General features: G+C 38.3%; 1 protein-coding gene across 1 annotated transcript; it reads right to left on the bottom strand.

Moving 5' to 3' along the window:
* Positions 1–7,318: 7,318 nt before the first annotated feature.
* LOC120716548 lies at positions 7,319–16,871 on the bottom strand. Its single transcript, XM_040004069.1, has 3 exons — positions 14,494–16,871; positions 12,719–12,772; positions 7,319–8,663 (listed from the first exon to the last, which is right to left on the bottom strand). Exons 1-3 carry the CDS (start codon positions 14,906–14,908, stop codon positions 8,440–8,442), a joined length of 693 nt encoding a protein of 230 aa, XP_039860003.1. The 5' UTR covers positions 14,909–16,871; the 3' UTR covers positions 7,319–8,439.
* Positions 16,872–17,933: the final 1,062 nt, after the last annotated feature.

Below are 17,933 nucleotides of genomic sequence, written 5' to 3'. Positions count from 1 at the left end.
CCGAGGCTTTTCAGCACTTTCCTGGTGGGTTTATGGCCTTGAGGGGCCTTTACCCTTCACAGATTTGCCGTAAGGCAAAATAAATTTTTCTTAAAACCATCGTCCAGCGGATGTCTTTTTAAAAGATTGTTACCAACCAAAGTGTATCAGTGAAATAGGCTTTTTAAATATAACTGTTCTGTCTGTTATTGGTTTATACGAAAATGAAAGAACAAACATAATTTTAATAATAATGCTTAATAATAATAATGGTAATAATAGTAATAGTAATAATTGTAATAATAATGCTTTTAATAAGCAGTAACACATGAAAGGCAATCTTGTTTGTTTATTAGTCACGAGAGGATGTCACATAAAAACAGATGAAAGGGGCAAAATTATGTGCCATAGTCAGAGGTTAAAGTGGGCATGTTTTTATTTATTTGTTTTGTTTGTTTGTTTTGCTACTACATTGGAATGACTGTGGGTGTCCATAAGTTGTGGTACTTCAGCATCTAGCTAGCCATGCAGAAGAAGAGTGAGCATAAGTGTGTAATTTTTTTGTGTCAGGACATTTTGAATGCAAAGGTCCAGCTGCTGTATTTCACAGGGAGAGAAAAGAAATAGAGTTAAGTTTACTTAGACATGGAGCGAGGTAAGAAAGCCAGAACTAGAAAGGAAGAAGAGAGGTTAGACTTAAAGGTAAGGACTGCTCAGTGGTGTTTGATAAACTGGAAATGTAAAGCTTATATTTAAGTACTCATGTATTTAAATACTGGGTCTGTATATGTGCGATTGTGTTTTTCAAGTTGTGAAACATGCTGCAAAAAAACAAACAAAAACAGCATGGATTTAAACCAAAGAACAGTGTGTGACTAGCGCACAGTGGCTGTAGTCATGGTCAGAGTTTGTTACATAAAGGGTAGCAGAGATGAATTTGAAGTTAAGCTGATGATGTTCAAATTCATTCACTGAATTCCACATTCATACCAGCTGTATAGTGCACAAATGAAATGCAGAATCAGGGACAGTACCTACAACACAAAGGCAAAAGCAAAAAACACACACACATAAGCAAAACAATGACATGCTAGATGCATTTTATTTATTTATTTTAGCTATAACACTGGTCAGCAGATAACTTTTTATATGAGTACATAAGACATTAAGACATTCTTCCTGAACCAAGAGAGCTCCAGCTCCAGTAACATTTACATCAACCTCCAGTGGTGCTGTAAAATCTGTAGCTGAGAGCATTGGGGCAACAGAATAGAGCTTTTACAGTGTGAAAAGACTATGCACACTTTGCTTCTCAAATCCAACCCTCTGGCTTTTTGTGGGACAATGTGAAAGAGCTATAGTGGTTATATTGCCATTTACTGGATATACTTGACCCCAATCAAATTGTTTGCCTTGACAGGTGATGGTAGTCTCCATAGCTCATATTTGAAAGGCTCTTGTAAACAGTAGACAATATATGCACATGAGAATTCAAGAAAGTATAGAGAACTACCACTTCATCAATGGATATGATGCAGCTTTAAGAAACTTTTTAACAAAAAGGGGAAAATGATTGGTGTGAGGAAGAAGCTACGTATATACAACAAACTCCAATAAATAACCAAAAAAACCAACAGATTTTCCATTAATTGTGGTGAATTGTTATTACGTGGAATGAAATAAAAACCTAAATAAATATAAATAAAAATAAATAATCTAAATCAAAAGCTCTAATACAATAGATGGTTACTTTTTTTGAGTATTCCACTGTCTGTCTTTGATTTTTTTGATTAATAAGATTTTCCCTTCTCCTTGCTTTGTACCACTTTGGTCACTTGGGGGCAGTTTTGTCCCCTTTTAGCCAGTAAAATACCATCCTGCAAACACTTCTCTTTTCTGTGCGCTCTGTGATTATTTGTATGGAGGTATCTATGGTTCAAACTATGTACATTTTTACAGTTACTACACTGTGGTGGGGTTGGGGGCTGGTGATGTTGTTGCATTCAGTAAATCCAAATGCCAACACATAAAGGTAGTAATTTCTGTCCACCTGTGGATCCAGAACACAACCTGCCATCTGTAGATTTGACCTTTTATGCTCAGTTTGCACCTTTTTACTCTTTGAATAGCTGCCAATTCAAATTTAGAAATGCTTCAAACCACTGTGATGAAGCTCATTCATGTACACTGTTCTTTACAAAGTTTGTAGAAATAACATTTTTTCTGCTCACAATGGCCAAGTAATATAGGAACGTCTGTGACATTTTCACACTGTCAATAATTTAGTGTTGTTCTCTCCTTCACAGCAAACAATGAGGAGGACCTGCTGTCAATGGGAAAAATGTCTTCGTCCTCACATGCAGGGAGGAAATGGACATTCTGTGAAGGCCGAAATGGATTAGGGCAGAACAACTGTCATTTCAGACACCACCTTGAGGTGGCTGTCGTTGTGAATAAGAGGTATATGAATAAAGCTAAATGGAATTGAGCTGAAAAGAAAATAAGGTACTGTGCAAATGTTCCACCAGACTTTTTGGACATTTTTAAGTGGTCTTGAGCAGTAGTTCAACAGGCTTCCTGAAGGTCTTTTTTTGGACTTTAGCTGCTTTTTCATTCACTATTAGTCGGGTCCTTGTACCTTATTATTTTTGTTTGTATGTTTGTTTGTTCTCTGCATCACTCAAGCATAAAAAGATACCTAACTTAAGTGATGGACCAGTGATGTGTCCACACATAACAGACAACTTAGAAAAGAACATTTTAAATTGTAGCTTTAAGCAATTTGTTAGCAGTGACCTGCTGCAAAAATAAACTTTTGTTCTCATTTCTTTAGTTAAATGCCACCAATAACACAGATGGGCATAAAATAGTAATTTTGCACCAGCAACATGTTTCCAAAAGAGCTATGAACCAAAAACTTGGCATATACTTGGTTGGTGTACAGGGTGTCACTGAGGAAACTGGAAAAGTGGAGGGCAAAAGAAAAAGCGGCAACCCTTAAAAATAATCTACAGCAGATGAACAGTATCAGAAGACATGTCCTTAAGCAATAGGGAAAAAATCCAGAAAAGACCTGAGACAGGACCTGAGAAATGCTTTTGACAATTCAGCCAATCCATCTACAGTACTGTTCGTCAAAGCCTCACTAGAAGTGGTCTTAATGGAAGGATAGTGGAATATAAGAATCAGTCCATTATCTGTAAAAAAAATTTTTTTAAAAATGGTGGTGGCTCTGTCATTGTTTGGTGCTGCATTTTAGCCAGTGGCGTTGAGGAGCTTAATGGAGTTACGAATGCAGAAAAGTACCATCAGATTAGGATCCACCATGTATTGCCAACTAGAAAGGCTTCCCTTTTCAGTGTGACAGTGATTCAAAACACAGTGCCAATGAGGTACAAACATGCCTGGATGGAATAATATACACTGTGAGTTGTGGACTGCTCTCCCCACAGCCCTGGACATAAGCATTACTGAAGCAGTGTGGGATCACCTTGACAAAGAACAGAAGAAACAAGCAGCCAATATCCAAAGTAGAGCTGTGAATTTCATTCAAAAAGCCCAGAGCACTGTTCTTGATGATGCCTTAAAGAAATTACAAGAAAGCTTACCTGAAAGAGTTCCTGTTGTGTTGAAGTATAAAGGTGGTCATACCAGATATTGACTCTCTAGGCCATTAGAATCTGACAAACTCTGGTTTTGCCAGTTATACTGTATTTCCATTTTTCTTTGCGCATAAATTACTGCACCTATTTCCCATTTTTATGGCAAAATTTAAACCACTGAGGGGTGACTCAAGAATTGTACAAGGTACTGCATACAAACTTTAGTCTTCTCTAAGGAAAGGGACACTAAAGGTAGCACACTCAGGGGTGCTGGTTGTGAGGTTGAAAGCACTTCACTGGGAAGTGGTACTAATGAAGCAAGGTGACAGCTCTTAAGACAAAGCCACTGAGGTGACAGGAGGTCTCACAGAGCAAGCCAGGGGGCAGTTTTTTGTAACAGATGGTTACCTGAGCGGGCAGGGTGCCTGGCAGGCCTTGCTGCCCTTTCATTAGCTTGCGTGTCATCCAGTCTTTTAATGGGGTGGCCCCTGACAACAGCTACACTCAACAGCATTATGAGTACAAAGCTGGATTGTCCTCTGCACACATGAAGACAGTAACACTTCAAACTTAGGAGGTGTTTTGGGGTGATGAAAAATTCAGACCGGGGTAGTCTGTGATGTGTGAGCTGTCAAATCAGATCAAATAATTAGCTCCTTTTAGAAGAAGATATTTTTTAAATCTTGTCTAGCAATAAATGTGTGAATTTAAATAATACAATAAAGAGACACTGATTTTCTATCTGATGTTTTAAGGGGGGGGGGGGGGGGGGGGGCTTCTAGAAAAATTATTTATTTCAGGTATAACATGAGCAACAGAATATGTAGCAGCAATTAGCAGGCTGCTGATATAAGCATATATATATATACATAGATGTAGATATAGATAGATAGATAGATAGATAGATAGATAGATAGATAGATAGATAGATAGATAGATAGATAGATAGATAGATAGATAGATAGATAGATAGATAGATAGATAGATATGCAATCCCTGAGCATCTGGCAGCACATATAAACCAGCTGCTAGTTGACGAGAGACACCTGGAAGGGCTAACCAAAGGCCGGACAGTCCTGATTCTCAAGGACCCCCAGAAGAGACCAGTCCCATCCAACTACTGGCCAATAACATGCCTCAGTACCACGTGGAAGCTCCTCTCAGGCATCATAGCGGCTAAGATGAACAGGCACATGGCTCAGTGAGTGGGGAACAGGTCGGGATTGGCAAGAATACCAGAGGCACAAAACACCAGCTACTGGTAGACCGAGCAGTCAGTCGAGACTGCAAGACTAGTTTGGTGTTGTGACAACAAACATCCATGAGTACATCAAGAAGATGTCCCCAACTAACTGCATGCTCAGTGAATACCTCAGGCAGCAGAAATCCAAGAACGAGGAGGATAAGGAAGAACCATCATGGAAGGACAGGCCTCTGCACGGTATGTACCACAGGCAGATAGAGGAGGTGGGTGATATCCAGATATCCTATCAGTGGCTGGACAAAGCTGGACTGAAAGACAGCACAGAGGCAGTAATCATAGCATCACATGAACAAGCTCTGAGCACAAGATCCATAGAGGCTGGGGTCTATTCACACCACACAAGAGCAGGCTGTGTGAAGATGCCACCGAGACAATCCAGCACATAACAGCAGGGCATACATGGAACGCCATAACCAACTGGCCAGCATAGTACACAGAAACATCTGTGCCGAGTATGGACTGTCCCGAGGTCATTAGGTTTTAAGTTATAGAATTCCACTGGTAGGTTAACCTAACAGTGGATGACAGATGACACAAACTGATTTTTTTTTTTTAACATTTCACACGTGTGTCCTGTTCTTAAGGATTAATGAACCAATTGGCATGTGCCAGCTAACATTTATCAGGCAAAATTAGCGTCCCACAAAAAGGAAGGTAAGGGTATAAGTGTTGTTGTCATTTGCTAATTTCATATGGGCTTTTTGTATAGTGTATTTAGTTGTTAACTTCTGTCCACTGGCATTCATTAAGAACTAGATTTTGCACCAACTTAGTAGAAATAACAGGAAGTGGAATGGATGTCTCAGAGTGGCTCTGCTTGAACTGAATGTTAATGTCTGCAGTGTGAGTATGTTATCTATAATGATTGTTGATTGTTATGGTAAAATATACCACATAGCACAATACATAATACATAGGATAGTGCACCTTCAAATGAAGGCAATGATTATGGGCAATAACGTTTTCAGCACATTTTATCTGTTCAGTACGTGTAAAGATCAGTTTGGATAAACCAACCACTTAATGGTTAAAAGAATGAAACAGGGATCTCAAAACATTCTGAAACTGTGAAATTTCATGCCCCAATGGCCTTTGTTCCCATTTGTATTGTATCATACACGTGAGCAGCATGCTGGGCTCATTAGTATTTCCATAGCATCCTCACAGCACAGCAGTTAAAGAACTGAGTTATTGAGGGAGGGCTGGATTAAGAAAAATACACCCCTGTTGATGGGGTATGCTCATCACTCTGCCAGGCACAGATGTAGGATTTTGAAAGTCATAGTATAGGTGCATGTACTATGAATCTTGGATGAGTTTGAATCTCAATGACTTTGAAGGTCAAGGTCAGAAGCCAAGTTTTCTGAAAATCCATTGAATACAATAACTCAAGAAAGAAGTCACCTAGGATTTTCAAATTGATTTCATATGTGAATCTACTAGGAGACTGAGGATACGCACTGGTGGCTACCTATATTTTGTAAAAAAAATAAATAAATAAAAAAAATCTTTAAAACTATGCATTAATTATATTTATTTGGCCTTTGATTCAAGAAACACGCTTTACTGCTTTGGGACAGGACTATTGAAATAATATTTATATTCTGTTGTCTCTTTACCCAGAGACTGCCCTTTCTGAGTATTTCAATGAAAGTGAAAAAAATCTAACACCATAAAATAGACTGAAAGAAATAAAGGTTGAACAGTAAAACATGAAGGATTTTTAATTTAAATGCCAGTATGGACATATTCTAGTATGGGCATGCAGTCCACAGACTACTATAAGGATAACACCTACATTAAGCACTGCCTGAGTATCCAAAGTCTTACATGTTTTATCCCTCTGTGCCATCCAGCTCCATTCATCTAGACTTGTCTGTAGAACCAACTATGGAGTCGTGCTCCATAGACAAGAGAATATTTTTGGTAACACAATACACAGAAAAAAGATATAATGACTTTTCAAAATACCTGTAAATAGCGGAAGGAGTGATTTCAGTAGAAAAGATGGTAGGAAGTTTGTTTTTAAATGACATTGTAAGATTTATATGGGATTTATATATTATTTATGTCATTGTTTGTCCTCTAGAATGCTGATTTTTTTTGCGGAATCCGCCCACTCTTTTTTTGCATTAATCATTGCCTAACTGCAAATTTTCTAAAGTCACCACTGTGTTTTATGTTGAAGAGAGGACACAGTCATATATTTCTGTAAATTTGGATTAATTTGACATATGAGTTGATGTATATGGATGTTCACTCATAATATGATACTTGTCTTTGTTACATAACAAAAATATTTTTTTTCTCTATTAAAATATTAAAGAAGCACAAAACCCAAAACAAATACTTTTACCAATGAGTATTTATTTAATGATCTGAAAGGAATACAGCGATTAACAGCATGGTAAAAAATGAAAGAGCATGGGTTTTTTATTTGTTTGTTTGCTTTATTGCTTTTTTTGGGGGGGGGGGGGTCTTGGTTTTTTTGCAGACTGTTTTCCAAACTTTTACACTCACAGATCAGTGTGATTAACATGTTTGAGGAACAAGACTCTTAAAAAACAAGTCTTGCAGATTGGGGAAGGGACAAACTAAGATCTTGTTGATGTGAACCAGACGCCTGTTCCTCGAACCTTTTATTCAAACCTATTATAAATGAGAGAGAAAATTGGAGTTCTGACATCAGTACTTTCAGGTAGAACAGACCCTTCAAAGATACTGTTTATAGTAGATCCATGTGTGCAGAGGATAAGGACCACATGCAAAGGAGAAATAAGCCCCATTATTTGTATCTGTGAGCAGTGTCATCAGCAGCAGTATGTAGCCCTTAACAGTGAGGTAATAAAGGTAAACAAAGGCTTTGACAAAAGCCATTCCATGTGACATAATATAATATTAAAAGCAATGCACATTTTTTGAGAGTTGACAGCAGGTATAATCAGAGCTCTTGAAGGTGACTTAGCACTTGTTTCCTCTTACATCAAGCTAATACCACGAAACTACCAAATGATTTTATTTAATCTTTAGGGATAGACTTGCCTTTGGTAATTACAGTATCATCATATAGAAAGAGATACAAATTTATATTGATTATGCAAAACCTCATCTCGCAGCCTCAGCGAAAATGACAAAAGTGTTAATCTAACTGTTCTCATGAGGGTGAAGTTTTTCACTTTGCTATCAGAAATGTTACAATAAGCACTGACCACCATGTCTTGTATATCTAGAGCGATTAAATATTGTTTGCATTGGTGTTTTCATTTTAAATGGATGAGGGGTAACTTGGAGAAATAAAAGGGTTGGCACGATGAGGACTAAGCATGAAAAAATAACAGTTGTCTCTCCGGCTGCTTGTCCAAACAAGCTGTAGCTGCCCTCATCTGTCATTTCAGCCAAAAAGAATCAAGTCACATACAAACATCAGCATCTCATGCCTCCAAGTACCTTCTGGCCCAACATTACACAGCCACCTGCAGGTGAAGAAACAGTGGATAAAGCTTCCATTTGTGTCAGACTTGTAAATCCACTTTAACACAAAAAGCAAGCAAAGATGCTGCTTGATTTCTCTCAGTGAAGATCAGAAGGTTGCAGTTAAGTCCCAGAGGGAGTGTTTGGAGGTTGCTGCTGTAGTGTCTCATCTATGGTGACCACTACCTCCTCCTGTCTGTTGGAGCTCAGATGGTTGGTGTGGTTCAGGGATATGTAGCTCATTTCCACCAGCGGGGGCCTCTCACTCATCTCATTCATGGTGTTGGTGATTGAGTTAACCTCGGTCTTGTTGCGGTTGGCAGCACGGCGAGAGCCAAACACCCAGTCTGAAATAGAGACAGTCATAGTGTTGCTTTGATAGGCATCAGTTCAAAGCAGATACCTGTACTACAAGGAAGGATTAGGGATCTTACTGATCTAACTTCAGGTAATATTTTCAGCATTTTTCAAATTGGCTCACTTGTACTTGTTAGTACGTCATACTGTCACTTAGGCTACTGACCTAACATTCCCTGAAGAAGATAATGTTCACATGCAAAACCACCACCTACTGAACAATCCCTTCAATCACCACTATTCCTGGAAGATCCATGAATTAATTGAGCACACAGTAAGAGAATCTAAAAAATATGCCCAGTTCCCGAACATAATCTCTTTGCAAGCCAAAAAAAAGCTCAGAATTACAATTAACTAAATACAAATAAAAGATAAATACTCAGTTAAAAAATGTATACTAACCTTTCAATATAAACATTCTCTGTTTTTTTTTTTTGTTTGTTTTAATAAACCTCTTGTGTCTGGCAGTTTTAGCAAGCAGAATCGTGGTCTTAATGGCCTGCTGTGGCATACACATTTGCTTTGCCAAGAGGAGGTCTATAGGCTCTCTACAGGCTTCTCTTCTAAGTCTTTTCCTTTTTCTCTTTCTTTTATTATTCACATTAGTATCTGTGTCGTCATACAAGGTTGGAGCAAATGGGGAGAAGTGACAGGTTAGAAAAAGAAAGGGGAGGCAAAAAAGAGAAGGAATAAGAGGAAAAGATAAAGAAAAGGGACAGAAAGAGGTGGGACCTCAAGAGAGTCGTGTAAAAACAAGCTCAACAAAGTGAAGCAACGCTGTGAAGAAGAGCAGACCAAAATTCCCCTACAATGATGTGAGAGATGGAAGTTAATATTGCTAAAGGTGGTTCTACAAGCCACAGATGCATCGGGTATACTTTATATCAATGGTTGTTTTTTACAGACCCTTACACAAACTTTCTTGGATGTAATTAGAATATATTAATCAACATAATATCATAATAATTTTCCTAAGCTAAGTGTTAAATAATTCCCACTCTTATGCCTAACCACCTACCATTCCTTAAGTCCTTTACCCTTCAAGGTGAGTTTATTCAATCTGACACTTCAATGTTAGCAATAAAAACTCACAAGGTCTTTCATTTTCATTTTCAGGTAGTTTATTTCCTCGACCCATCCCCAAATTCCAACCTCAAATTGCTATCCCCTCCCCACGGCTTGCTGTGTGTCATCCCACTTAAATAATCCTGGAAATACAGCTGTGTTTATTATTGTAATTTCAAAACCCAATTTCAGGAATTTCACAGGAAGAGGTGTGAAACTTGAACTCTCCGTGTAAGTGAAGCTAATAAGCACTTTTCGTGCCACGGTTAGTTTATGATAAACCATCATAGATGATGCCTTGTGGAAGGGAAGCATAAACTGCAAACCCATACATTCTGCAACGGGGCAAAAACAAGCATGCTGAGCATTTATAATGTGCACTGAACAAGGCTGTAAACTTCATCTAACAAAAAGTCGTGATGGGTTCAGCCTCTGTAATTCCATTAGAGGCAAAGCACCATAAAATTGTTTCTGGGGGTAGATGTCTACTGCACAGCAGCCCCATCATGTGTGGTGGAGCCTTTTTGAATTGGAACCCATCAATCATTGTTCTGTCAGATTAGGATCTGAGATTATAGCTGACAGTCGTGAGTGTGAGGAACAGAAAGAAGGCAGGGCGGGATTCCTCAGACCCATAGATTCCCCTCTTAAATCATGCATTTCAGACTCTGCTGCAAAGTGACAGAGAAAAAACTGAAAGTGAGCCAACAGCATGCTACACTAAAAATTCACATTTAGATTCATCTGATCTGATCATCAATAAATTCTAAGCCTATTTTTGAACTGATGCAGTTTAGGTGTTATTTGGAAGCCCTGCATTTTTAGCAGCCAGCAGGGTAGCTGTGGACCAGTTGGTAGAGTGGGTCATCTACCAATCAGGTCAGTGGATCTATCCCCAGCTCCTCCTATCCATATGTCAAAGAATTTGCACAAATGATACTGAAACCTCCATCCTGCATCCATCGGAATATGTGGTTAGATAAAAGTGTTTTAGCATGATATACATCATCACTTTAAATCCCAGCTGAGCAGAGATGTGGAACTGTAGAAAGGAGACTTCAGAGTGTCATGAACCTGAGAAGAGGAATACAGATACTGTAAAGTATGTTTCTTTGAGTCAAATCTCGACTGATGGAGCTCTAGAGACAGGTTTTATCACAGGAGAGGAAATATTTATTTCATATTTTTAAGACATTTCCCTCTCTTTATTGAGTTGTCATGTTCAAGCTTGTGAATCAAGTTGTGTGAGACTTGTAGACAAAAAAAATGACCTTTTGGCCTTGTAAATATTATCTTGATTATATATTGAAATTCAACAAGACCTTTACTATTTTCATGCATTTTCCATTAAAAAGTCAACTTTTATTTAATGGGTTACTTTTGTTTGTAATTTGAAAATGCAAATTTAACCCATCATACTATGTACTATTAACTGCTGAAATGTCAGACAACTAAAACACGACAAAGTAAGTGAAATGTATTTGAATTCTCAAAAGTGAACCAGAGACAGTATAAAATATGGACGTAGCTTCCAGGTCAGAAAAATAAAGCCACAAGCAGGAGTGCTTTAAACCTTCATTTTATCCTAAAACCACCACATGGGGAATTTTGGGGCATTCTGAATAAAACATTAAATATGTTTTATAAATCTTGGTCATACCATGGAGAAATATCTGTAGCTCATTGACTAACCTGGTATCAATCACAAGTCACTAGTCAGTAAGAATGTGACTTCACAATCAAAATTTGTGTGCAGCATGTCTTTAAGCAAAGATTGAATAAAAACCCATAGTGTACACTACAGCTCATAGCATAACAGCAAATATTTGAACACTTCAGAAAAGAGTCTGTCATCTTGACTAAGATTTTAGTGTAGTCATTAAACTAAGGATTAAATCTTTTTCATAGTGAGTAATCCAAACCCCACAGCATCTTAAATGTTCTCTTGATTAAATTCTAGTGTGTTTTGTAGGCTTCTTAATGCTTATCTTATATGATGGTGTTTATCTCTGCTCATGACCCTCAATATGCACTTTTATTGAGAGCAATTTAATGCTCATCCTAAATGTTCCCGTTAAATTTGAATTTTCAATTCAATTTTTCAATTCAATTCCTGAATTGTTTTTATGCTCTGTAGCTGTTTTTATGTTCTGTAGCTAGCCACCAGGTAGCACACATTTTATATTAGCTAGCCCAACATCACTAACCCACCATTTTTTATTTTTTTGGTGCTGGTGTGCTTGCTAGCACCAAAAGATGTCATATTAAAAAAAGTAAGACTGATGCACAATGACGAGTTTTTAACAAGACATTGACAGCTAAGTACTTATTTACTGAAGTCAGGGGTAAAGCCATGTGAACACATTTAACAATTTACAATTTGAAACACCATTCTGAAACTAAATACGCAGAGAAATACATGAACTTTACTGATGGAGAGCAGGTATCACTGCTTCTGCTAGCTACAAAAGCATAAAATACTCTTTTTTTTTTTTACCAAGCTTTTACCAAGCTGGACTCTACCATACTAATATGAAAAAGCATTTAAAATGTGCGCTTCTCCAGGCAAATTTGCAAATCTGGAGCTTTAGTTGAAAAAAAAAAAAGAGAACAAATTTGACATTCCTCCTTGACTCTGGACAAGAGCTGTGCTGTCCGTGGAACAGGTAATTGCATGCTATGATAGGCTTGATGTGAAATGGGACAAATTTGAGAGCATCTGTGAGGCTTTGTAGTCTTTTTAACCTTCCTGTGGTGAGAAGGAAAATGTCTGCACAACACAGATTCTCCACATTTACACCTCAGCAAAATACCCAGGAGGCCAAACACTCTGTTTGTGTTAGTGCATGTGTGTCAGTTTGAATGTTCATGTGAAGGTGAACAGTTCAGGTGAGGTGAAGGAGACAGAGAGGAGGGGCAGCGTGTCTCTGTGGCAAATCTAAGTGCTGCAGCGTGTGACCCATGTGGACATTTTTTTTACCTGGTTCACTGGTGTCTGTACCGTCACCTTCCCCAACAATCGACCTGCCTCCACCTGCAAACAGTGAGCAACAGAACAAATGTGTAAGATTTGGCGCACACTACCTTCTGAGTGTTATGAAATGATAAAGACAGAAATCATATGAACACAACAGGTATAATAAAAGGTAATAAAAACATACCAACATGGCCACTGTGGTGCTGAAGACCAGTACAGTTCTGCTGTACTACTGAGTATAATTCGTGACACTTAAAATGCATACAAAGGATGCAAAGAAAAAAGTGATAAATGTTGAATAATACCTGTTTTATTTGTGATGGGAAATACCAGAACAAAAAGTACATAAAAATAGTAATATATGGTGATGCATGTTTTGTGTTGTGACAAAAGAAAGTGATAGCTATAGTGTATAGATATGAATTTAATATACATTTGCAAACTATTTTCCTTACAGCAAGACAAATTATCACAAGAAAAGAGTAGTTGTGTTCATTTTTCTAGAAGAAATATTACCATATTAATGAAAGAAATTAAGCATACACGCTTAACCCAAAAGTCAAAGGTTTTCGATACATATTATTGTTAATATTATAATTATGTTAACATTCAGATTATGAAAGAAATAATATCCAGATTATATCATAAATAATTTTTATATGCTGTTTTTAAATTATGACTTCATTAGTTAATGGAAATAAAGCTACCCAAACTACCTGGCCCTAGGAACTGTACACAGACATTAAATCATGAATTAACTGTGATTATTCAGATTTTTTTGGAAGCTGAGTTCAGCTTCACTAGCCATACCCAGGCCAAATATAAATATATATATATATATATATATATATATATATATATATATATATATATATATATATATATATATATATGTGTGTGTGTGTGTGTGTGTGTGTGTGTGTGTGTGTGTGTGTGTGTGTGTTTTATACTCCCCTTAGGGCCCCCCTATTGCTGCTTGATTAATATCCTCCTCTGTCCTGATCACTTAGTTACTAAGTGCATTTTGCTTTAAACAATTTAATGGAAGAAGCTGACTATCAGATCAAGACAGCACTGAGTGTCTGTGCCCTAAAAATAGACTCATTGTTTCATTCTTTCATATATTATGTATCAGTCACAGGAAGCTCCTCAAAAATAGAAAAAAAAAAAAAAAAAAAAAACAGCAGCTTTGAGTTGTCAGACAGTGGTTTGTCCTCCACAAGGTCAATGGCTAGGAGAGCAGAGCTACTGTACATCTGCATTACAATCATTTAGGATTTTTTGTTTTTGGGGGGTTGGGGTGTGTGTGTGTGTGTGTGTGTGTGTGTGTGTGTGTGTGTGTGTGTGTGTGTGTGTGTGTGTGTGTGTGTGTGTCGGGGGGTGCTCTCACTAAAGCTCTTGTAGATATTCCTTTAATAAACAATGTTGCTTTTGCTATTTCAGGTAGTCCCCAAGTCACTTCCTTCATGCATTCCTTAAGATATTTTGATTCTTCTGCGCTGCTGTGTCACTTTCAAGCAGCAGTTCTTCTAGAATAAGGAAAAGTGACTCTCAAAGGGGGCTCAAGGGACAGTCCTTTAACGGCTTCTAGTGGTCTTACTGACATTTAGAGATAATTTAGTCTCACTTATTTATTTATTTATTTTTACAAATTCATGTAATGATATTACACATGAACGTTTTTACCACCTTTCCATGCTTTACGCTCTTTATAGTAAACCCATTGGCACTGAATGTACACTCAACACACACATATAAGCACAGTAGGTGCCACATACCGACGAAGTCATTCACCACATCTTTGACCAGGTGTCCAACTATCGCATACGCCACTGCCACTACTACCAGCGCTGCCATGACCAGATAGAGCACCGCTTTGGGAAGAGGCATGGGATCTCTCTCCGGTGTCCGATAGTCCGTGTACAGCAGGTCACTCTCCGAGTACGAGTACTGAAAGACGTGCTCCATGCCCGAGGTATGGTTGGAGTCGATAGGGGGATTACTCGCGCTCATGGCGCCGTCCGGCTGCAAGGATGTCACCACAGTGGTCGTCACAGCCTCCGCCTTGTCGATGTTGACCATCGACAAAGCGGAGGCTGTAGTTTTATTCATCAAAGGCAATATCTGAGACAGAAAGTAGCTCCAGTCCTTTATGGCACTCGTATTGCATGAAAACATCGTTTCCACCGTCATACCACACCACAAGAGGGTCACCAAGGCGCAAAAAATCCACTGAACGCGGACCGATCCAGTTTCCCTTTAAAGTAACGTTTGTATATATATTTTTTAATTCCAACAGGTACCCTCAGATGCCAAAGTCTCACTCCGACAGTAGCTCATCGGTGCCTTTGAAAACTTGCCCCGCTCTCAATGATGAAAGGCAAAACGCGTCACCGTAGCCTTACCGCGCGGCTATTACGCACGAAAGAAGGAATTTAGTGCATCCGATCTTTGGTTTATTTGCTAAAGTAAAACAAAAAGAGTGCAGTAGCAGAGCGCACCAGCCTGCAGAGTCATCGTCAAGTAAAGGAACAGAGTGTCCGCAGTCAGCAATCCACGTCCCTGTGGCTCTCACGTGCGCAGATGGTGACAGTTACACACTAAAAGCCCGTCCTGCTCCTGCGTTATGTACGGCAAGGACGACTGCACGGTGCCAGCAGGACACTTCTTCACCTCTCTCGGATCTGAAATAAACAGTAGCCCTACGGCTGGTGTCAGAGCACTTGTCCGTTCTTCCTCCAGACTCCGGATGGAGCGATTCTCTACAGAAGCCACAACTAGAAGTAAGTTCATATCAGTTTCCTTATTCTTCCTCAATCTGGCGTTTCAGATCTTTGTTCACTACTAGGTTTAACTCAGTATTCAACAAATCCAGTGATAACTGCTGATGTTAGTAAGATGTGAGAACTATTCCTTCATGTATTTCTTATTTCAGAAAGAAGAAAAGGGGCTTGTATAGCCCCTGGGCAAGTGGATGATTAACTACCATTGTACCGGTATTACCATTCATGGTAGATAGCAACCAGAAACAATAAACATGGTCTATCTTTGTTTTGAGGATGAAGGATTTGTTGTCAAATTAGTTTAAGTCATATTAATTTACATGAGATGGAAGTGGGAGACAGGAATTATGTTCACCATCTATATTTAGCTTGTTAGCATATTAATATTTACTGATTAAAGACAGGAGAGTTAGGGCAAATGAAAATATACTTGATCTGCTTATACCCTAAATGAAAGCATTTAACAATACTTCCGATTGATATAGGGTTGATTACAAGTCATTGTGATAGCAAAATGCAAATCTGGACTAAATTTGATTGCAGTCTATTCAAAAAAGTAAGAAACATTTCACACAAAATTAAAACATGGTGGCACAGGGAAAGTTAGGGTGTCATTAAAGCCTTTGTAAATCATATTAAAGTTTATTTAGGACAGATAGCATGTAAGTCTATAACAATATACTGCCTATAACCAGAAGCAAATGTAGAGAAGTTCAAGAATGATAACACTCCAGTGACACAGATACTGTCATTCCCATTCAGGAAGAGAGAAATACATTCCCAGAAATAATGCACTATTTTCAGAGTGAGTGGAGGATGCGCTATAATACAAACTAAAAAACATAATCATTCACTAGAGAAACTGAAGTAGATTCATTGAACATTACTGAAGTTACTAGCTATTTCTTCACTTAGTATCCAAATTTAATCCAACTATGTGCCCCGCTGCTCCCCCCAAATTGTGTCACATCAGTGCAACAGAAATTTACATGGTGGGACCTTCTCCTGTACCCCTGACAACTTGCTGGTTTATAAAGGCACTATGGCATCATAGCCTATGTCACACCATGATTTGTTTGCTGCAAAGTTCTTCCTCACACAGAGACAGTGAAAAGTCAGCACTGGCACCCTAAGCTGGTATAATGCAAAAATTTAAAAAAAAACAAAGGACAACAACTGCATCTGTAACTTGAACACTGTCTTCCGTTTTAAACACTATGGACTCTAGCACTGAAAACTCCTGTTCTCATGTTTGGCATTCACCAGTGTTCATTCTGGACATGAAGGCAGGGTTGACCTGACATACATAGAGGTTGATGTTTTGCTCTCTACTCATGTGTAAGGCCTGTGATGAAACTGTACATGTGGAAATTCTGTGAAGTGATCTAAAAAAAAAAAAAGCAGATGTGCTGAAAGCGGTCCGGGGGTGTACAGGAAAACTACTTTATTAAAAAGATCTGGCATATTTAAACCATGAAAGGTTTTTCTATGAACAGAGTTGCAGAACCTTGTTATCATACCTCTGTATCTGTTCTAGACCAAGCTGATGACTTTGTGTACCTGTAATTATATAATATATTGTGTATCACAACAGTTACATACATACAGGTATCAAATACATCAGTTGTCATGCTACTGCAACATTTTAACAAACTGGATATAGTCAAACAACAGTGCTGTTGTTTGGAACCAGAAGGGAACAATGTAATACTGTGAGCATCAATTATCTCTGTGATGTTCCTTATACCTCTGAGGCCCGTGTATTTGTCCCTTCCTTCTCTTTTCCTGGGAAGATGTAACAGACTCAATTAAGATCACATCAGTTCTTCAGAGATCAGCTCAGATGAAATGTATTGGACTCACTGACCCTTAAATCAATCATGGTGTCCAGTGAGGCACTGACGAAGCCACTGTGGCCTTCAAAGGTTCAGCTGTCACAAATGAGCGTGACATTTCCTTTAAGATTTTTAACATCAAGCATCATCAGTCTCAGAAAGTAGGTCATTTGCTTTTAGCTTTGCTTGTAGTGAAGCTTTTAAATGTGATGTGTGCAATGTAGAATCAAGCAAGTCAATATAATAACAAAATAATAGAAAACTAGAGCAAAGATGCATTTTAAAATACCATGAACCAAGATCACACAAGATAAATTTTTTTTATCTTAGATTCCTGCTGTTATTGGCCATCTCCAGGGCTCAATGAACAATGTGGAAGTGACAAAAACTGCATTTTCTCATCCACTTAAGAGTGTAACTGCTTTGACTAACAAGTGTCCCAACACAAGCAATCACTAGCTACTTTTAAGTGCAGTGCACACATTTTCAATGGGGTTTGAGTTGGGGCTTCGAGAAGGCCATTCCAGAGGTTTAGTGTTAGACTGCTTCATCCATTCCAAAACTAGCTATTTGTGTTTGGGATCATTTTCCTGGTGGAAC

This window comes from Simochromis diagramma, unplaced genomic scaffold (assembly GCF_900408965.1).
Source record: "Simochromis diagramma unplaced genomic scaffold, fSimDia1.1 OVJJ01000477.1, whole genome shotgun sequence".
NCBI classification, from domain to species: Eukaryota; Metazoa; Chordata; class Actinopteri; order Cichliformes; family Cichlidae; genus Simochromis; species Simochromis diagramma.
The sequence above is the reverse complement of the archived record's forward strand: the minus strand, read 5'-3'. Positions and strand labels throughout refer to the sequence as shown.

What these genes read in the sequence shown, in the direction of transcription:
- LOC120716548 (XM_040004069.1), bottom strand. Translation starts at nt 14,908, where the DNA reads ATGACGGTGGAAACGATGTTTTCATGCAATACGAGTGCCATAAAGGAC. An exon ending in TGTGGTGAATGACTTCGTCG is followed by an intron (nt 12,773 to 14,493) that starts GTATGTGGCACC and finishes CACTGTTTGCAG; the next exon opens with GTGGAGGCAGGTCGATTGTT. An exon ending in TACAGACACCAGTGAACCAG is followed by an intron (nt 8,664 to 12,718) that starts GTAAAAAAAATG and finishes TCTCTATTTCAG; the next exon opens with ACTGGGTGTTTGGCTCTCGC.